The sequence below is a fragment of the Siniperca chuatsi genome, linkage group LG22 (assembly GCF_020085105.1).
Source record: "Siniperca chuatsi isolate FFG_IHB_CAS linkage group LG22, ASM2008510v1, whole genome shotgun sequence".
Taxonomy (NCBI): domain Eukaryota; kingdom Metazoa; phylum Chordata; class Actinopteri; order Centrarchiformes; family Sinipercidae; genus Siniperca; species Siniperca chuatsi.
The window spans coordinates 23,775,442-23,797,324 of record NC_058063.1 but is presented as its reverse complement, the minus strand read 5'-3'; the positions used below and the strand labels follow the sequence as shown (position 1 = coordinate 23,797,324).

Sequence of the window (21,883 nt, the reverse complement as noted above, 5' to 3'; positions counted from 1 at the left end):
TCTTAAGTCTCTTTTGTCTGGACCCCTCTCTCTTCCCTCGCCGCTTCGTTCCACCTCTGCATCCTCGGTGTGTCCTCCTCCAGATCTCAGCGGGGACATCGGTTGTCCTGGGCGCCATGCCGCTCGGCTTCAGCGCGATCAGCTGTTCCCTGGTGTAAACAATGCGGCCAAATAGCTGATCTGCAGCGATGCCCCGACCGAGTAGCAGAAGAAGAAATTCCACGGCGAAAAAAAGTACAAAAACACTTTCTACCCTCATTTTCGCAAAGAGCGTAGTTTAAATTACACTTACACACAAGTTACAAAAGTTTGGAAGAAAAAAGTAAAGTTAAAAGTTGGAAAAAGTAAGACGACGAGACGGAGCTACAGCAACAGGCAGCATGCGGACTGGCGCATGCGCACTAATTGCCCATGCGGTCAAAAGGTCATTTGTAATTTTCACCAGTGCTGTCTCTGTGTTATGATTCACTCTAAACCCTGACTGAAAATCCTTAAATAAACTATTGTTATTTAGAAAGTCACACAACTGATTGGCGACTGCTTTCTCAAGGATCTTAGAGAGAAAGGGAAGGTTAGATGTAGGTCTATAGTTGGCTAAAACCCCAGGATCAAGAGTGGGCTTTTTAAGAAGCGGTTTAATTACAGCTACTTTAAAGGATTGTGGGACATAGCCTGTTAATAAAGACAGATTGAACATATCCAGTAAAGAAGTGCTAACTAAGGGTAAAACGTCTTTAAGCAGCCTAGTTGGAATAGGGCCGAAGATGGCTGCAACTCCCCCTCCTCGGCCGGTGCCTCGAGGAATGTGAGCATTAATATGACTGGGCGGAGTGGATTCATTTAGGCTAACATATTCTTCATGACCCAGCCAGGTTTCAGTAAGACAAAATAAGTCAATATGATACTCTGATATTAAATCGTTCACTAGTACAGCTTTAGATGACAGAGATCTGATGTTTAAGAGTTCACATTTAATTCTCCTGTTTTGTTGTGCTATTTTAGCGTTTTTGTTTGGATTTTTATGTATAACTCCTCTTCTGTTAACTTTTGATTTTATTAATTTAAGTGGTCGGGGGGCAGACACCATCACTAAGGAGTTTTGGGTGGGTAACTGCTCTGGAAGTGCAGAGAAGCGTGTAGGACTGCAACTCTGCCTCCTGGTCTGAACTCTGAGTTGTCATGGTTTAGGTCCCTTAATAAACTCGGCCATATTTCTAGATATGAGAGCAGCTCCATCCAAACTGGGATGAACGCCGTCTCTCCTAATCAGACCAGGTCTTCCCCAGAAAGTCCGCCAATAATCTACAAAGCCCACATCGTTTGCTGGACACCACTTCGACAGCCAGCGGTGGAATGAAGACATGCGGTTAAACATGTCATCACTGGCCAGGTTTGGCAGGGGCCCAGAGAAAACTACGGAGTCCAACATTGTCTTTGCATATGTACACACCGACTCAACATTAACTTTAGTCACCTCTGACTGGCGTAATCGGGAGTCGTTACCTCCGATGTGAATAACAGTTTTACTGTATTAACGCTTATTCTTAGCCAGCAGTTTTAAATAGGATTCAACTTCGCCCGCTCTGGCCCCAAGAATACATTGGACTATGGTCGCTGGTGTCGCTAACTTCACGTTTCTCAAAATGGAGCTGCCAATAATCAGAGTTGGTTTCTCAGCGGGTGTGTCGCTGAGTGGGGAGAACTTGATAGAAACATTAACAGATTGGTGGTGAACCGTGGGTTTCTGCTTAGGGCTATGCTTCCCTCGGACAGTCACCCAGCCTCCCTAGTTTCCCGGCTACTCGGGAGCTGCCGGGAGACGGCTAACAGGAGCTAGCTCTGGTCGGTCTGCACCGGCTTCTGGGGGCTGGCTAACTACAGCAGCTAATGATTGATTTCCCATGGTGTGTTTCCAATGCTACAAATAAGCTACATTTATTTCATGTACCATTATCACTAAAGGAGGCAGAGGAATAGCTAAACATTTGACACACTGAACAAGAGAGAGCAGGAGAGTGAGAGGGAGAGAAAGAAGCCATTGCTAGCTGCTAAGCTAAAGAATGGTAGCTAGCAAAAATGAATAGCGTGTAAACTGTGGGATTAGCGAGAAAGTTGTTAAAAGAAGGAGAGAACTATGAATGTTTGAGCAGAATTAGTGTACATTTAAATGTACAGCAGATAGTTCGTCATTATAATAAGGAATCGAACAAAATTAACTGTGATGAGCTAGAGCAGCAAAAATACGCTACTAATAAAACACACCGGTGACCGTAAATGAGAAAATACGCTTACCTCAGCACATCGTACATATTTACAAGCTATAACATCCTAAGCCAGAGATCTGGAGAGAAAGAGTGAAGCTGCCCCACACGACTGTCTGCGTACAGCGCAAGAGGAGAGGGAGAGAGACACTGTTGGCAGAAGAGCTGCAGCATGCATGGGAATGAATTACCATATAATGTATTTAAATATATTTCTCACCTTTTCCCTGATGGTCTGAATAAGTTGCTTTTTTAGAAATTAAGTCGCTAAGAGGGTCTGAAAGGTCACTAAATCTAGTGCAAAGTTGGCAACACTGCTGTTTAAGTACCGTCAACTGTTTACTCTTCCTGGCCTGTGATGTGCAGTCTTATGACATGGCTGTACCCACATCTCTCTTGTTTTAAGCGCTTCTTTCATGGTGACTTGACTTGCTTGACATTTAGCAGTGACTCAACGTGACTTGCTTGAGTCTGAACACAGTGACTTGGGACTTGCTTGAGACTGAAGGATAAGACTTGAGTCTTGCTTGTGACTTGCAAATGTGTGACTTACTCCTACCTCTACAGATTGGGGTCAAAAGAAACCTTCAGACTTTCAGTCTCAATCCTTCAGAATCTAACAGACCTTCCAGTGGTGTTGCTGAAGAGTGAGTGTGTTTGAGCGCCACCTGCTGGTCATGAAGCAGACAGAGCAGAAAGAGAAATAATGAAGAGAACAGAGTGCTGCTGTTCCACCATCTTCTGCTATTCCCTTCATTGTTTTCCTCTCTCTGGATGTTGCTGTGTTCTGACAGTAAACCACTGACATTTAGTGACTGAAGGAGCAGCTTTTCTTTCTTATTGAACTTTATGTGTCTGTTAGCTTACATGACCTTTGAACTTTACACCTCAGTTGATATTTCCTCCCTTACTGTAACATGCAGAAGCTGATGTGGTTCCAGCAGTAGTTTACTTTTATTTATTTAGGGTGGGTGGAAGACCTCAAGACAGTCTTGGGGCAGAATAGAATTGGGGCCGGGAACCTCAGGCCAGCAGGCCGGCCACGGAAAGACTGGCAGAGAAGCTGATGGAACCAGTGATGCCAGGGAACCAGGAGGCTGTTGCACAGGTGGATCAGGAGATTGCTGAAGATCAGGAGGCCGCCGATCCCAGCAGGATCAGTTGGTTGTGGCCTAACTGGGGGTGGTTGTGGCACAACGGGAGCAGGAGATGGCTGCTGTGATCCAGCAGCAGCAGGAGTGCTGCCGGTCAGGAGATTCAGAACTGTGCTGTAGCCCAGAGAGTTCAGGAGGTTGCTGCAGTTCAGTGGGTTCGTGTGACTGCGGTAGCTCAGAAAGTTCAAGTGGCTGTTGTGACCCAGCAGGAACTGGAGACTGCTGCAGTGCGGCAAAACAGATCACCGAGGGGAAACTCTTTTGTTACAGCTGCTCACTCTCACGTGAGTGCACACAGGAATAGAAGTACTAAGCAAATCAAAATAAAATACACTATAATACAGGTAAGATAAATTAAGTACAAAGGGGATATAAGTATAAAATTAAAATAAGTGTAAAGTACAAAGTGGATTTCAGTATGTATGATGTAATAATACAATGAAATAATAAGTAATAAGTAATAGTGCAATAATGAGTACTATCAAGTGAAGTGTAGCAGATTAAGATGATTATGAGATGGTGGATATTGCACAGCAGTAATAGAAGTATGAATAAATCTCAATAAATAGGGAATTTTATTGAACTGTTAGCAGTGGGACTCCGGCCATATTATCTGCAACGTGAATTCTCATATGCCATTGTTGTTGCTAACCCGGCATCGGCGTGCAACGCCATTCACAACTCCAGAGTGCACTCATATTAATCTCTGGTGACTTCAACCATGTCAGTGTTTCAACAACACTGACTAATTTCAACCAGTACGTGAGTTGTCCTACTAGAGAGGAGAGGACACTGGACCTGCTGTATGCTAACGTTAAGGACGCATACAGCTCTTCCCCCCTCCCCCCTCTGGGTAGGTCAGACCACAACCTGGTTCACCTCAAACCCTGCTATGTGCCTCTAGTTAAAAGGCAGCCTGCGACCACAAGGACAGTGAGGAGATGGTCAGGGGAGGCCTATGAGAGACTGCAGGAATGTTTTGAGGTGACAAACTGGGATGTACTCTGTGAGCCTCATGGAGAGGACATTGACGGGCTCACTGAGTGCATCACTGGCTACATTAACTTCTGTGTGGACTGCAATGTCCCAACTAAGATGGTCCACTGTTATCCAAATAACAAACCGTGGGTAACAAAGGAAGACATGCTGAATGCCAAGAGGAGGGCCTTTACTGATGGCAATAGGGAGGAGGTGAGGGCTATCCAGGCTGACCTGAAGGTGAAGATCAGGGAGGCCAAGGAGAAGTACAGGAGGAAGCTGGAGCGGAAACTCCAGCAGAACAACATGAGAGAGGTCTGGAGCGGCATGAAGACCATCACTGGCTTCAGATCGACTGACAGCAGAGGAGTTGAAGGCAGCAGCCAGTCGAAGAACTTAATCTGTTCTTTAACAGATTCGACACACCGGCTCCTGCTCATCCCCCCTCTAACCCAGCTGCTGTCGGCGCTCAGACTCCTCTGAGTCCACTGCTCCCCCCTCCTCCATCTTCCTGGGAGAGTCCTGCTCCCCCCTCAACTGGCTCTCAGGCTAACGGCCCTCTCAATACTGACGACTCCCCCCCTCCCCCGCTTGTAACCTCTGCTGTGTGCCTGACTGCTGACCAGGTGAGAGGACAGCTGATGAAACTCCACTCAAACAAGGCTGCCGGCCCAGATGGCGTTAGCCCCGGGGTGCTAACAACCTGTGCCCCCCAGCTATGTGGAGTCCTTCACCATGTCTTCAACCTGAGCCTGAGTCTTCAAAGGGTCCCTATACTGTGGAAGACATCTTGCCTCTTACTTTAACAGGGCAAACAAGAGCAGATCAAAACGAGGCTTCATACTAAAATATGACCATTTATACTTCAGAATCAGAAATACTTTATTGATCCCCGAGGGGAAACTCTTTTGTTACAGCAGCTCACTATCACATCAGTGCACACAGGGATAGAAGTACTAAGCAAAAAATATAATACACTATAAAAAGGTCAGATAAATTAAGTAGGTTGGTATAAGTATAAAATTAAAATAAGTGTAAAGTACAAAGTGGGTTTACCGGTTGATGATAATAATAAGGTATAAAGTAGTAGTGCATGAACCGTTAAGTGTAGTTTATTGAGATTATTATTAGACTGTGGATATTGCACAGCAGTAATAGAAGTATGAATAAATATCAATAAATTAAACTGGTGAGTATATTGCACCGGAGTATTAAACAGAGAATATTGCACAATTATTTCAAGTATTGCAGTGATGTTAATGATCCAATGTCCAGTTTAGTGACTTCGGGTCATACAGACTGACACTTAGAGGGAGGAGTTAAAGAGTTTGATGGCCACAGGCAGGAATGACTTCCTGTGGCGCTCTGTGGTGCATTTTGGGGGGATGAGTCTTCCGCTGAAGGTGCTCCTTTGCGTGACCAGCACGTCATGGAGTGGGTGGGAGACACTGTCCAAGATGGCGTGTAGTTTGGCCAGCATCCTCCTCTCTGACACCACCGCTAGAGAGTCCAGCTCAGTTTGCTGAGTCTGTTGGCGTCCACTACCCTCAGCCTGCTGCCCCAGCATGCAACAACATACAGGATAGCACTGGCCACCACAGACTCATAAAACATCTTCAGCATTGTCCGGCAGATGTTGAAGGACCTCAGCCTCCTCAGGAAACAGAGGCGGCTCTGGCCCTTCCTGTAAACAGCTTGAGTGTTCTTAGCCCAGTCCAGTTTATTGTCCATGTGTACTCCCAGGTACTTGTAATTCTCTACAATGTCCACACTGTCCCCCTGGATGGAAACCGGGGTCACTGGTGCCTTGTCCCTTCATAGGTCTACAACCAGCTCCTTAGACTTTGTGGCATTGAGCTGTAGATGGTTCTGCTCGCACCATGAGACAAAGTTCATCACTACAGCCCTGCACTCAGACTCATCACCACCGCTGATACATCCCACCACAGCAGAGTCATCAGAAAACTTCTGAAAGTGGCAGGACTCTGTGTGGTAGCTGAAGTCCGTGGTGTAGATGGTGAAGAGGAAGGGAGAGAGGACAGTCCCCTGAGGGGCCCCAGTGTTGCTGACCACGCTCTCCGACACACAGTGCTGCAGGCGCACATGCTGCGGTCTGCCAGTCAGGTAGTCCACAATCCAGGACACGAGGGGGGCATCCACCTGCAATGTCAGGCAGGCTTGAAGGTTGTTCTTATTTTTTTATAACTTCTAAACCCAGTGTATGCCCCACTGTTCATCTTTAAATGTAATATAGATTTGACACAAGTCATTTAATGAAAAATAATTGGTCAGTGTTTGAAATTTTACTTTGTGAACCTGCAAAAAAATGTTTATGCTGTATTCACATGAAGTGAACACAAAAATAGAAATGAACAAATGTGTAGACATTGGAATGGTTAATTGATAAACACTTTAATAAATCCTATATTGAGGAAAGTTGCATCATAATGGACAAAAAAACTGTAATTAAAAATGAACATTATGAAAAGATCAACAATTTCAAAATGGTCTACTTATCCTTTAAGGTTAACCGTGTTAAATTCACATAATTTGTACAAGGTACCTGTTAGTAGAGGTGTTTGATATGTGAACGTTCTTAATACAGGCACTATGTGATGTTGTCTGTAGAAATGAGGACTAAACGCTCTGCTTCAGCTTCTCTCTGCACTCAAGAGCCAGTTTCTACTGTTGTCAATGAAGTTGCATAGTGCTTCTACTAATGTAAGTTATTTTTTATTGCTACTTCATATCACATGTCCATTTTACACACAATAAACAATTTTGCTATCAATAATGTACAGTTTATTATTATCTAATATCTACTGTCTTACTTTTTACATGTTATTTAAATGTGCCACCCTAAATGACAGTGGAGTGTAGACTCTTCTCAGGAGACAATCTTAGGTGTTTGTCTTTGGGGGCCTAACAGCAGAACTGTTCGGCTGCATTCAGGTTGAGTCAGACATTTGGTTACCGAGAGATTAACATGAAAAAAGATATAAACTGCAGGACTGTTCGATGACCACAGAAGGACACAATAATCATATAGTGTAATAGTACGAGAATAGGTACCCAGTTAGATAATAACTACAGGATATAGAATAAATTACAGGGTGCAGTGTGACCGTAAAACTGAGCAGAAGTCTGGACGTTTCAGGGAGGATGGAGTGATGACTTCTGCATTTAATCTGATGTGATTTTATTTTAAAAAATGACCTTATTACCAACAAACAGGCGAACTACATCGTTCCTTTATAATTGTGTACTTAACCCTCCTATTGTGTCTGAAAAGGGTTTACAGCCTTAGTGTCCTGTGTTTGAATTCATTAACAAGCGCTGAAAACCCCCCACTAATTATCACCAGAGAAATGTTTGATCTGCTCAGTCACCATTGTCCTTTGGTGCTGATCCAGGAATTAGTCTGGTGGTTATTGTGGCCATGTGGTCTGGGTTAGGTACATGTTCAAAATCTCCATCTGACTTGAGGATAAAGGAGAGCTCAGCTTCAAGACCCAGATTCAAGTCCCAGCCATCAAACCTGTGAGCTTTATTACTCTGTAACTGAATGTAACAAGGGGGGGAACTAAAGTGCTTTAGATTACAGTACTGTTATTACTGTACTGGAACCGTACACTGTTACTCCTGAGTAATTACGCTGTACAATGCAGGCTGTAATCTAAAGCGTTACTAGTAAAAGATATCAGGCACCACTGGACTTCAAACATCAAACTCTGAAAGGAGCCTTTCTTGTAAATGAGTACTTTTACTTTTAGTTCTTGATTACTGGTAAGTTTCCCTGATCAAATATATCTGAGCACTGCTTCCACTACTGGCAGTAAACAGGACCTGTGTGAAGCTTCTTCAGTTCAGTTATTAAGAATTTGTAAAAACATACACTCGCCGTGATTTCTGAAGCTGTACTTCATATCTTCGTAAGACACTTTCAAACACTTTGCACAGTGGTTCTGTTGGCTTCATCAGACCTTCAGCACATGCTGGGGCGGTTTACAGCCGAGTGGGGAGCGGTCAGGATTGACAGTCAGCACCTCCAAGTCTGAGGCCACGGTTCTCAGCCAGAAAAGGGTGGATTTCTCCCTCCAGGTTAGGAGGGAGTTCCAGTATCTCGGCTCCTGTTCACGAGTAAAGGTGAACTGGAGCGTGAGACTGACATGGTGCTGCGTCAGCAGTAATGTTGTGGTGAAGAGGCAGCTGAGCTGGGAAGCAAAGCTCTCAGTTTAGTCGATCCAACCCTCACTATGGTCCTGAGCTTTGGGGAGTGACCGAAACTTTCCTCCGCAGGGTGTCCGGGCCCCTCAGAGATATGAGTAAGGAGCTCAGAGTAGAGCCGCTGCTCCTCCGAGTCGAAAGGAGCCAGTTGAGGTGGTTCGGGCATCAGGATCCTCCTCCAGGCGCCTTCCTGTGGAGGTTTCTGGGCACGTCCAACTGGTAGGAGACCCCCGGGGGTCTCATATAATGTGGGAATACCTGGGGATCCCCAGGAGGAGCTGGAAGACGTTGCTCTGGGAGAGGGACATCTGGGAAATGCACACATTTAGCTAAAAATATATATTTCTGCTTGATTTCCTCTCAGCATCACGTGCCTCTGTTCCAGGAGGACTGTGGTTAGTTGTGACCATTCACACAGAGTGGGATTAGCTTTTCAACCCTTATCACTGTACCTCATCGCTCTCTGTGCAAAAGCCTCAATACTGAAAGGGGACACTTGATGCTGCGTCATTTTGCAGCACAAATCCAGATGGTAAATGTGAAGCAGGACTCGCACTGATCATTAAGCATCAGAAATGACCCACAGTTCAGCTGCACAGTTGGTTTTACCAAGGATTTTAAGCTTGTAGCACTTTTATGGACTTAACTGTGGACTTTAAGCTCTGAAGCACTCTCACGGACTAAATGATGGCTGAGTGTGGATCTTGTCACCTTACCGTCTCAAAGCTGAGGAAAAGTATCGCCTGTCTGGAAGCCGAGCTCAGAGAAAAAGACAAGCTCATCCTGGAGTTCTCCACCGTCGCCTCGGCCCAGGCAAAACACCTGGCGGTCCTCAGCTCCTCTGGCTGCGCAAGCCGGAATGTGACCATCCCATCTCACTCCCCGGACTGCTCCACTCCAGCACTGGACAATGATCCCACTCTTCCGTGGCTCGGCTCCATCATCACTGGCGCCCCGGAGCATGAGGCCGCTTCAGCTAAGCCTGAAGATCCGTGGCTCCTCATGGGTCCAAAGCCCAAAGCAATGGCCATTTCTACTCCATGCCGAGCCCCAGTGGATGCACGGTCACTCGCCGGCGGGGGTGGTGAGAAGGCTCCGGTGAGTTTGACTCCACGCCAACCGGAGCTCTGGACTGTAGCCTGTAAGGACAGACATGGTGCAAAGCGCCCAACTCCTCCACCTTCACATCGGGACCTCCCGCTGGCCAACAGGTTTGACATCCTGGACACGCAGGACTTTCCTCCACTGGAGGGACGCCCCATCTTCCAGCAGCCAAGTCTTCCTCCTCCTCTCGCCGCAAGTTACTGAAAGAGGCCGTGATCAGGAGAAGCTCTGGGGTCTCATTCGTCCTGAGACGGCAGCGAACACCTCTGCTGAGGAGGACGCCGCCCCTCGCGCAGCAGTCCCCGGCCACAACTATCCCAGGGACGGCTGATGGGACTCGGCGGGCTCCACGATCATCGACTCTGCCTCCTCTCATCCCCAACCACGCTGATCGTTGGAGACTCCATAGTGAGGAATATCCGCTTCGCTAATGCGGTCACACGCTGCTTTCCGGAGCTACGACCCCGACATCCTCGAAAAGCTCCCGGACTTCTGGCTGCACTCCCGATGACTATCACGAAAATCATAGTCCATGTCGGCACAAATGACACCGCCCGTCAGCAGTCGGAGCTGACGAAAGCAGACTTCATCCGCCTCTTTGACCTGCTCAACAGCACTGGAAAGCATGCTTTCATTTCGGGTCCAATTCCTACACTGGGTCGGGAATTGGCCGTTTAGCAGGATCCTCAGCCTTCATACCTGGCTCCAGTCTGTCTGCAGCACCCATGACGTTGGTTTTATTCACAACTTTAACTTATTCTGGGATCGTTCTTCCTTGTTTGCACGAGACGGTCTTCACCCAAACAAGTCAGGTAGTCGCATGCTAGCGGCTAACCTGCAGCATGCTGTGCTGTCCTCCTCACGTAGTTGACTATTTACATCACCTGTTTCCCCTCGCTCTTCTTCTTCCTCTACTCTGCCCACAATAAACTGCCACGCACCCTCTGCTGTCACTACCTCCCCCTTGTGGACTGATCATAGTGCTGCTATCTGGAGCCCGGCTGCCTCTAGTGCCACCTTTAACATTCCTGTGGTAATTTCGGACAGGTCCATAGTGCGAAACAGACACAACCGACACAGCGACAATAATAACTTAATAAAGATCCGGGCCAGAACCCGACCTCCAGTCTCAACATCAAATCTGAACCAGCACAGACTTTTTAAGATGGCTCTCCTGAATGTAAGATCCCTCTCTAACAAAACATTTATTTTAAATGACTTTATCTCTTCCACTGAGTTAGACTTTATGTTTTTAACTGAATCCTGGCTACATCCTGGTGATCACAGTCAGCTGGCTGAATTGTGCCCTCCTGATTATGACTGCTTTAGTTGCCCTAGGGTCTGTGGTCGAGGTGGGGCCTTGTTACTGTCTATAGGAAGCATTTTAAGTGTGACCTCATAGCTTGCAATGATTTTTCCTCCTTTGAAGTGCTCATGTTTAAACTTGGTGGCCCCCTCCCAGTCATATTTGCTATTATATATCGCCCCCCTAAACCAGCTGGCTCCTTCTTGTTGGAACTCCCTGAGTTTTTATCCAGTCTTGTGTTAAATTATGATAGAATTGTTCTTTGTGGTGACTTTAATATTCACGTTGATGACTCCTCTAATGCCCTTGCTGCTGATTTTTTAAATATCACTAACTCTTTCAACTTACAACAACATGTGTCTGGCCAAACTCATTCCCGTGGCCACACCTTAGACCTAGTCTTTACTTTGGGCGTGAAAACCCCATCTGTGGAAACCAGGGACATGTTTGTATCTGATCACCTATGCATTGTTTTCAATTGTGAATTAGAGGCTGCCAGTTCTGTCTTATCCTGCTCTAAGTACACACGCGTCCTTAATGAGCATAGTGCCTTAAAATTCTGTACACGGTTCAATCCTCCGGGCAGTGTGTTTCCCGATTCCTCCAACACCAACGATTTGGTTGATTATTTTAACTACCAGTGTTCTTCAACCTTAGATCTCATAGCTCCTCTTAAAAATAGACAAAACTCAAAGACTAGAAAACAGCCATGGTTAAATGACAGTATTCGAAGCTGTAAAAAGAATTGCAGAAGAGCAGAACGCAGATGGAAGAAATCACGTCTCCAGGTCCACTTTGTGGCCATGAAAGAGTTATTACGCCTTTATAATAGGATGGTGAAGGATGCAAGAACATGCCATTTCTCTGCACTTATCTCTGCCCATCAGCACAACCCCAGATTCCTGTTTAAGACTGTGGATCAGTTAGTTAACCCAGCCTCTCCTTGTGCCCCTGCTGAGTGTGATGCTGATTGTGAAAAGTTTCTATTGCACTTTGCTGGTAAGGTGGAGTTAATAAGATCTGATATCACCCCCAATCCTGCCTTTTTAGATGTGGATCACCCGCTCAGGGATTCTTTGAGCAATTTTTCTGCTGTTATTCTGCCCGAATTCGCAGAGATGATGTCTCTTATGAGAGTATCCTCCAGTCCTCTGGACAAAATCCCAACTAGGTTTCTATTGGAAGTTATGGATTGTATCGCGCCCCTTTTACAAATTATTTTTAACAGCTCGCTGTCTACTGGCTGCGTCCCTGATTTCTTTAAAACAGCTTGTGTCCAGCCAGTCTTAAAAAAACCTGGGCTTGATCCCACCCTCCTGGATAACTACCGCCCAATATCCAAATTGCCTTTTATTTCGAAGATTCTCGAAAAACTTGTATCTAAGCAGCTCCTTGCTGCTGTGGAAAACAATAATACCTTTGAAAAGTTCCAATCTGGCTTTCGTCAACACCACAGCACTGAGACAGCCCTTCTCAAAGTCACTAATGACCTTTTAATGAATGCAGACGCAGGCATGTGTTCAATTCTTGTGCTGTTGGACATAAGTGCTGCCTTTGATACAATTGATCATGGCATTCTTTTAGATAGACTGAGGCACTGGGTGGGCATATCTGGAACTGTACTAGACTGGTTCGCATCTTACCTGTCCAATAGGAAATTCTGTGTTAGCATTAATAACTTCAAGTCATCCTTTTCCCATATCAAGTATGGTGTGCCTCAAGGTTCAATTCTGGGACCAATATTGTTCTCCTTATACATGCTTCCCTTGGGTGATGTAATCCGCAGACATGGTATTTCTTTTCATTGTTATGCGGATGACACACAGTTGTACCTCCCTGTCAAGCCCACTGACCTTAGTACGCTGAGTTCTCTGCAGGACTGCCTGTCTGACATAAAAAATTGGATGTCGATAAATTTTCTTCAGCTCAACTCAAATAAAACTGAAATACTTGTTATTGGGCCCCAACACATCACTAAACAAATACTGCCATCCACTGGTAACCTGTCACAACATATCAAACCTGTTGCACGAAATCTTGGTGTCCTGTTTGATAGCAATTTATGTTTTGAGCAACATATCACTAAGCTTGTCCAATCATGCTTCTATCACCTCAGAAACATTGCAAAAATACGATCTATTTTAAATCTTAGTGATGCAGAAACTGTTGTGCATGCTTTTATCTCCTCACGCCTTGATTATTGTAACAGCCTGTTCACTTGTCTTAATCAAAAGCTCTGACACGACTGCAGACTGTACAAAACTCAGCTGCTAGGCTGTTAACCAGGACCAAGAAGTATGACCACATAACACCTGTTTTAGCCTCTTTACACTGGCTCCTGTTGGTTTTAGGATTGATTTTAAGATCTTGTTGATTACTTTTAAGGCTCTTCATGGCCTGGCCCCAGATTATATTTTAGACCTTGTAATCCCTTATGAACCTTCACGTAGTTTAAGATCTTCGGGCAGGGTCTCCTGTCTGTTCCTGAGTCCAGGATGAAAACTAAGGGGACAGAGCTTTTGCTATCAGGGCCCCGAGGCTCTGGAACAACTTGCCCGAAGAAATTAGGTTGTCTGAGTCAGTGTCTTCGTTTAAATCTCGTCTCAAAACACATTTTTATCTGAAAGCATATCCTGATTTTACGTGAACTGGCTGTTTATTTTACTGTTTATTTTATTGCTTTTCTGTATTTCATGTGTTTTATTTCTTTATATTTCGTCATTCACTGTGTTATTTTATTTTTCTTGTTGTGAAGCACTTTGTACTTTGTTTTGATAAGTGCTCTATAAATAAAGTTTTATTATTATTATTATAATAACACTCTCTGCTGACACCTGCAGGACATCTGCGTCACTGCAACATCAAAAACAGAAGCAAGAGAAAAACATTTTTCACACAGGAAATTTTTACAGAATGTTTTGTACATTTTAGAAAGATAACATCTTCATCACTAATATTTCCAGAGTGGAGAGAAACATTACATCTGTCTCTCAGTGAGCGCAGATCCACACTCAGGACCTCTCAGATGAACCACACTTCATGTCAAGCCTCTGTGCAGCGCTGTCACTTCCTGCCTGTGATTAATGCTCTCTGTGCTGCAGGGCCAAAGCTCTCCTGATGACCTGCTTCTTGTTAACTGAAGGAGAGAAAAAGTCAGTCAGTCACAAAGAGGAAGGAAGAGAGCTCGACTGGACTGAGTGAACAAGTGCTCATCAAGGGCTGCAATGGGACAGACGTCTTTTCTGCTCTGTAAGTACAATCTGCCAAAATTCCAACAATGTTCATTGATATTGTTAGCACATAAGACTTTATTGATCACTGCAGGGAAAACGAGCAATAAACAGGAGCCTAAAGAGATTAAGATGCAGCAAACTGACGACTGTGGAGCTCAAACAGACTGCTCAACAGGTTAAACAGGTTTTAAATCACTTTACTGAAATGCAGCGTTTAAAATAATAACATCTACACTGGGTCAACATATCTGTCTGCTCTCATAACAATATATCATAACACATAACTCTACAATGCACCAATAATGAAATCTCATTTGTAACTTTTGCAATTTATGTTAAAGGGTCGGTTAAAAACAAATATTTAAATACATATGTTTAAAAAAATCAATAGTAAAATCATAATTTATAGTAGGATGCATGAAATAGAAACACTGTAAAGATATAATACCATTAGGTTACTACTAATAATAATATTATTTTGTATTGCACTGGGTCAGATCAGAGTCTGAGATCTTATAACTGTAGTTAGAGAAGTTGTGAGGTGGATGAAATATAAATTATAAATACTCAACCGCCTTCAGTGTAGCCTCACTAGAATTAACCAGAAAAGACAATAAATAAAAGTCTACGGACGCCACAGAGAAGAAATAACCTGCCACTTTTTATAGAATCGACAGCCAAATAAAACATCACCACAGCAGACATTCTTCAGTCAATCTGAGACAGACAGACAGAGAGACAGACAGAGAGACAGAGAGAGACAGACAGACAGACAGACAGACAGAGAGACAGAGAGAGAGACAGACAGACAGACAGAGGGACAGAGACAGAGAGACAGACACTCACCACGTCTTTAAATAGTTTCTAATTCACTGTATAAATTGTAATTTAGCCTAATTAACTGTAATAAACAGGAGCCTAAAGAGATTAAGATGCTGCAAACTGACGACTGTGGAGCTCAAACAGGAAAGAGGGAAAAACTCAGACAATCAAACACAAGTGACGGCAATAAATAAAACGTTCTTTCGAATTCACAGCAGAATAAAACATCACCAAAGCAGAAAACATGGAGCCAGACAGACACCTGGTCTTTAAACAGTTACCTCTATAATTAAGCCTTTGGAACAAGCGTTTAGCAGAAGTCAGCATTAATGAGCTTTTTGTTCGACTGGAGTTCTGCAGGAAATGTGTTCTTGTAGAGAAAACTACTGAGACGTTAAACATCCACCAACACGCAGTGCGTTCATGTAAGGCTGGTAGACACTGCAGTATTCCTTCAGTCTCCGTCCTCTGTCTGGTCTGCTTGGACGTTAAATCTCAAACCAACCTGAGTCTCGTTTCTCTTCAGTGCTGATCTCACTGCTGTGCTGCAGGACCGAAGGAGGTGAGTGAGCGTCTCCTCTCGTCAAACGCTGTGACCAAAAAGCTTTAGTTAGTTAGTTTCTAGTCAATTCAAGAATTGTACCTTGTTAAATATGAATAATAAAATAACACATACTGTGAATGTTTTAACAAACAGTAACTTGAATTACCATTAACACAAGATTTCTGCCATCAACAAACACACAAAAAGTGAAATGACAAATGACCCAAAACAAACACTGGGGTGAAAAAACCAGAGCATCAAGGTTGATTGAGTTTGGACTCAAGTTGACCAGGGTCAACGGACTCTCTCTCTCTTCTACAAGTTAAATCATTTCTATTCCTGGTTACATCGCCAGTTCACCACAGCTGGGCAGTCGGACGACGCGTGTCCCATACAGAAAGACCCGCTGTGTGTTTGACCTGTGTCACCGCCGTAAAAGTGTGTCAGCTCAGTTAACCTGAACGTGCTGCTAAAGTGGTGTATTTGAAATCATGCTGGGAAAATCTTTTTCACCCTGTTCTATGTTTTTATTTTGGTTGTTGTGTAGTTCTTTTTTCATCATTCCTGTCACTTACAGTATAAGAACAATTACTCTCCACTGTAAAACACTGAGTTTGAGCTTGAGATAATTACTTCAGGCCAACTGTACCACTGATGGCCAAGCCATGGCAAAAATATTATAAATATTGTTAGCAGCCACAGGGTGCTCGTTAGTTAGTTATCATCAGCTACCTGACAGAGTGACATTGTCTTAACACAAAACCTATCACACTCTTCAGTAATGGCACAGAAGTGTTTCTGGAGCTAAAGCTCTTCAGCAGAACTTCAGTTCAGAAAGCTTTGCTCAACAAACACAGAAGGTTTGTTAAACACAGTGAGGGATGTCAAGCTTTTACTGTGACGCCCTCTGGTCATTTAACCAAACATGCAACTAATTCCCTCAGCTCGTCTGACTGTGAGTCCCAGCAGCTCTCAGCTGTTTAAAGGAGAGTCTGTCTCTCTGAGCTGTGAGGAGGACGACAGCTCTGCTGGATGGACGCTGAGGAGGAACACAACCAGAGAAACCAGGACTCCGTGTGACGACTGGGGAAAACCTGCTGGTTCTTCCTGTAAGATCAGCCACATCGACCCATTGGACAGTGGAGTTTACTGGTGTGAGTCCAGAGAGGGAGCAACCAGTAACACCATCAGCATCACTGTCACTGGTAAGCTCAGACTGTGGAGTTAGTATTGATGACGCTGTGTGTAAATGGATGAAATGCTGTAGTTTGTCTCTGTGTTGAGATGGACCAGTGATCCTGCAGAGTCCTGTCCTCCCTGTGATGGAGGGACATGATGTCACTCTGCACTGTAAAACAGAGACCCCTCCCTCCAACCGCCCAGCTGCTTTCTATAAAGATGGCTCCCTCATCAGCACTGAGCCTACAGGTCACATGACCATCCGCCATGTTTCCAAGTCTGATGAAGGCCTCTACAAGTGTCACATCAGCCGTCACGGAGAGTCTCCACCCAGCTGGATCTCTGTCTCAGGTGAGGAGGTCGAATATAATTCTCAGACTAACCTTGTTGTTTTCCAAGGTGGACATGTGGACATGAATTCCCCTCTGTGTGTCTCTCTGTGGACACGATACAGTACCTCTACCTTTAAACCATACATGTTCTGTGGACATGTGCAGCTAAACAAGCCTAATATCGTGATTCATTTTCAAATATTATTTGAAATCAGCTTCCAAACCTGGAAAATATAATAAACAACCTGAGTGAAGATTAGACTCTAATAAACCGAGAGAGGTTTCTATTAAAGGCCAGTATGAGAATAATAAGGATTTAAAAAACTGAATCATGCAAAGCGACTCTAGTGGAATCTCAGAATAAATATATAGAGCTGGAAATGAGCATAACAGGTCTTCTTTAAATCTAATAAACTGCACCCAGCCGAGCAAATGGAGCAAAAATAATGAATTAATTCAGTTTCTTATTTTAATCTCATTACTGTCTGAACAGAAAAAGAGTGAATGTGTTTTCATTTAAGTGCTTCTGATAATTATTTTCTGTTCACTTTAGGGAAACCCACCACTACACCTCCTCCCACCTCCACCTCTACTTCCTCCTCCACCTCTACTTCCTCCTCCTCCACCTTTGTTTCTTTGTCACCACCCTCTCCTCTCTCTGTGTTGTGGTCATCTTTCTATGTTGTTCTGGTTGTGCTGGTTCTACTGGTTCCACTGGTTCCACTGGTTCTACTGTTGAGACGGTGTGTTTGGAGGAAACATAAAGGTTCGACACAGACTTCTGGATTTTACACTTAAGTTTCATTTTACAGGACAATTTATTTTAAAAAATCAGTTTATCATGTTGTTCACACCCATGTCGTACAGTTCTACAGTTCATTATGGCTGCGGTTTTTCTATTTACACTCTGTGTCTGTTGATGTGCATGTAAAAGTCAGACAAAAGACCCGAAAACTGTCCTGATAGCTCCCAACTTAGACAATGTCTGACGAAGATCTGTGTTCGATCCAAACGCTGCTCCGTTCAGTGACATTAGTTTTGGGTTGTTGTGATCCAGCACCGGTACAAGTGTGTTTGGATGTCCGTGCATCACACTCAGTTTGCTGATGTGCATGTTCACATTTCACCATTTATTTTACATTTACAAATAATCACAAGTTACACATTTCAACTACAATTTTCTTCAATTAAATGTCCATTAAGAATTTTATTCTGGTTCATTCCAGCTGCTGAAGAAAATGACATCACAGATGACATCAAAATATCCCGTCACCAACAACAGCCAATCAGACGAAGCAGAGGTAGCTTTTTTTCTTGTGTGCGCTCTGTGTGTGTGTGTGTGTGTGTGTGTGTGTGTGCTTGAAGGTGAAGACTTGGTTTTAAGGTTCAGGGTAGAAGTGAGTTTACATTATGGTTCAGATAAGGGTTGGGGTTAGGCATTTAGCTGTGATGGTTGGGGGTTGGGGGGGTTAGGTCTGTGGTGCACGGGCAAAAGTAAAAATCAATATAAAACTCCTCTAATGATAAAACATCTTATTAAAAGAAAATTACATCTTTAAAAGGTGCCGGTGAGGACTTAGGAGTGCAAAATTTAGCAAAATGAGTTTTTTTTTAATAGATTAGGACATTTTTATAAAGTGGGGACGTTTTTAAATTCAAGAACCTTTTGGAAGTGACGACATTTGTATAAAGTATACATTTTGAAAATGAGGAAATGTTTTGGAAAATTTTAAAATATACAAAAAGTAAGAACACTTTTGAAAAGTGAGACACTGGGTACATGTTTGGAAAGTGAGGACATCTTGTCTGGCCCTGTGAAGACAGCTTTAGAAAGTGACGATATCTTTAGAAGGAGAGGACATTATGAATTACGGGGACATTGTGGAATATGAGGACATTATGAATTACGAGGACATTGTGGAATATGAGGACATTACAAAATGTTTGGAACTAGAGAATTGATTATATCAATGAGGATCAGAAGTATAAACATGTTGTTCATCAGCAAAGAGGATATTTTGGATATTCTGAAATCACATTTTAATTTAAATTTATTTTTAGATTTTACATTTACACATTACACATTGTACACCAACATGCACCTTTGAAAATAGACATTGTCAAATTACATTTATATTTGATTTGTTTTGATGATACATTTTTTCAAAACAGCAACTTAGTCGAGTTTAATCTTCTTTAGTCCATAAAGTTTCTCTATGTGGTCTGGTCTGTTTTTGGTTGAGGACATGTGAGTTAAACTGTTCTGTGCCCTGCGGTGAATCTGTCAACAGAAGCTAACAGCTCTGTGGACGTCCAGTTTCCTCTTTCTAATAAAAACACTTCAGATGAACGTGGCCCTGCACATGTTTCACTGCAGGACTGTTAATAAGACAAAAAATTCTATATATTAATTATAAATGTGCAGATTTACATATCTCTGTGCATTCTGCTCACATATAATATATCTCAATTGTGGGAACTGTTGTGCTGTTATGTGTTTTACTCAAACACTACTAAAGTATTTCTGATTCTGATTTTCTGCATCTCAAACTGGCCTTTAATAAAGTCGATCATTCTGTAGCTTTTTTCCACCCTGCATATCAAACAGCAGCAGCTTCCTGCTGTTGACTGCAGTGAACTGTGGTCTGAAGCTGGTGGTTTCTCACTACAGCGTGGTCTGCATTAGCTGATGGGGATGTGTTTGTCCGTTTGTGCTGAAATGTGTGAATTTGTTTTAACAGAAGTGAGCAGCTTTGAGATCGTCCAGGTTCCTGTTTCAGATGAATACTGCAGTTATATTTGGTCTTTCACAGCAGTGGTGTTAAGAAGAAAACCTGCTGACATTTATTAAGTCTATAATAAAACTATTTCCACAGCAGTATTATTAATATTCTTCTTTATAGTACACGTGTTGCAGTACTACTAGTAGTGCCAACACTAGCAGTAAATATACTAACAGTGCTGGTATCAGCTGTAGTACCTGCAGTAATGTAATTTGTATATATTTTGTTTTCCAGAGAGTGATTCAGTTGCAGTTTACTCAGCAGTGAGAGGAACAGAGAGTGGTACAGCTGCTCCTTTTTCTGGACTTTGGACAGAGCCAGTCAGACGGACAAAACCTAAGGATCTCTAAACCAGATATAGTTCTGGGTTAAAGCTAAGACAAGGTCAGCAGGGTCATTTACACATCTATTACCACACGGTCTTAAAATCAGATGTTGACAAATGTTGTGTGAATTACCAGATTCAGTTTTAAAGGTAGTTGGATTTATTTTATTTAAGCTACTCTATGACACATGGCATGTCTATCACCATGGAAACAGACGATACACCGACATTAGCTATTTCTGCTGTAATACATTTTTTCCAAACACGTAACCAAAGTGTTATGAACAACATATTCCAACATATAAAATTATGTAGTATGCTTTCTGAACAGAACCAATGTTCTATACTATATTAGCATATATTAGCATACAACATTAGTAGCATGCTAATATATGACCGCTTTAGGAAATATTGTTGACAATATCTGCTGTCTAATAATGATGTAAACTGAGAAGACTTTAAATTAGATTTCATAAAAAACACAATATACCTCAAATTACCAAATTACAAGAACATGCTGATAATAATAAAGACTAAATGACCAAACACTGTCGGTTAGCTTAGCTTAATCTGATATTTCCCCCTCACTCTGATCACACAGACTTCTACATGACTGCAGAGATCAATAAAACAAAGTAAGACCCACGTTTACAAAGGATCGGCAGTTCACTTTAATGAATCATTTCACCTCCAGAAGGTATTTTTATAGGTCATATTACAGCTCATGTCAAGTTACTTCCTGTTTCCATAGCTGATTGTTCTTGATTGGACAGCTACACGTTTCCTAGCAAGAGAGTTACACAAATTCTTCACTACGTAAGACATGTTTTCATGGTGCAACCTGATTATGTAAACCACTAGTTTGAAACTAGTTACTGACAACTTCGTGAGCAGAGTTGTCCAAGATAGAAGTTCTTGTCTGGTGATGGAGTTTCTTTGTCTCCAACAGCTTCTCATGTTGTTTGAACTGTTTGTGTTTCTGTGTTCAGAGTTTCCAGCAGAGCCAGAGGTCGTCTACTCGTCACTGAGGTCGACCTTCACACCAGTCCGAGCGCTGACGTCCAGCTGGCCTATAACTGGTCCCCAGAGCCCCTCACACCTCAGTGAAATGACAAAACTAAAACTAAAGATTAAAATAAATTTATAAATTTATTAAGTCACTCAGTTTTTCCCCTCTAAAAGTGTTTCAGTACAGTGCACAACACCAACATGTTACCTGTTTGGTTGCACTTTTATTCTTTTATTTCTATTAATCAGAATCTAATGATAACTTCCAGTTGTTTTGTGGTTTATATATTAAATAACTTTACTGTTGCTGATATTTATTCATGTTTTTGGACTCTTGTTGCCGCAGCAGTGAACGTGTTTCTCTGCAGGATCAATAAACTTTGGTCTCATTCTTGTTTTACTCATGTGGTTCTATGGGTTTCACAAAGCTGTCGGACGGAAAATGTGACTTGTTCTGGTTTGGCTGTGGCCAACCGATACTCACCTCTCTTCAGTGCAGATAACAAAGAACAAACAAACAGAACCGCAACCGCAGACCATCAGCAGCAGGAACGTCATTCAGCTTCAGTACAGAGTGTCTGTTTGTGATTCTTTAGTCGGTGAACTATTGAGAAGATTCAGTCTGTA

The 21,883-nt window shown here is 43.1% G+C and overlaps 3 protein-coding genes across 16 annotated transcripts in view; 2 read left to right on the top strand and 1 right to left on the bottom strand.

Annotated features, from left to right (window-relative positions):
* LOC122870221 (Fc receptor-like protein 5) overlaps window positions 1–21,883 on the bottom strand; it is a 337,942-nt gene that overhangs the window by 35,592 nt on the left and 280,467 nt on the right. The gene's annotated exons all lie outside the window — the stretch shown is intronic.
* The window catches only part of LOC122870097, a 387,819-nt gene that overhangs the window by 270,778 nt on the left and 95,158 nt on the right, over window positions 1–21,883 (top strand). The gene's annotated exons all lie outside the window — the stretch shown is intronic.
* Window positions 14,027–21,656, top strand: LOC122870209 (high affinity immunoglobulin gamma Fc receptor I-like). Of its 2 annotated transcripts, XM_044184208.1 has the most exons (7): window positions 14,033–14,279; window positions 15,612–15,647; window positions 16,574–16,834; window positions 16,914–17,159; window positions 17,694–17,906; window positions 18,367–18,441; window positions 21,238–21,656. In XM_044184208.1, the coding sequence occupies exons 1-7, from the start codon at window positions 14,255–14,257 to the stop codon at window positions 21,393–21,395; spliced, it is 1,014 nt and encodes a 337-aa protein (XP_044040143.1). In that variant the 5' UTR covers window positions 14,033–14,254; the 3' UTR covers window positions 21,396–21,656. The 2 variants fall into 2 exon arrangements, with proteins under 2 accessions (XP_044040144.1, XP_044040143.1); XM_044184209.1 differs by lacking the exon at window positions 15,612–15,647 and having other exon boundaries at window positions 14,027–14,279.

Bases quoted from the DNA above. Each gene is read 5' to 3' on its own strand.
- LOC122870209 (XM_044184208.1), top strand. From the start codon at position 14,255: ATGGGACAGACGTCTTTTCTGCTCT. The intron at 14,280-15,611 runs GTAAGTACAATC...GTTTCTCTTCAG, and splicing joins ACAGACGTCTTTTCTGCTCT to TGCTGATCTCACTGCTGTGC. The intron at 15,648-16,573 runs GTGAGTGAGCGT...TAATTCCCTCAG, and splicing joins GTGCTGCAGGACCGAAGGAG to CTCGTCTGACTGTGAGTCCC.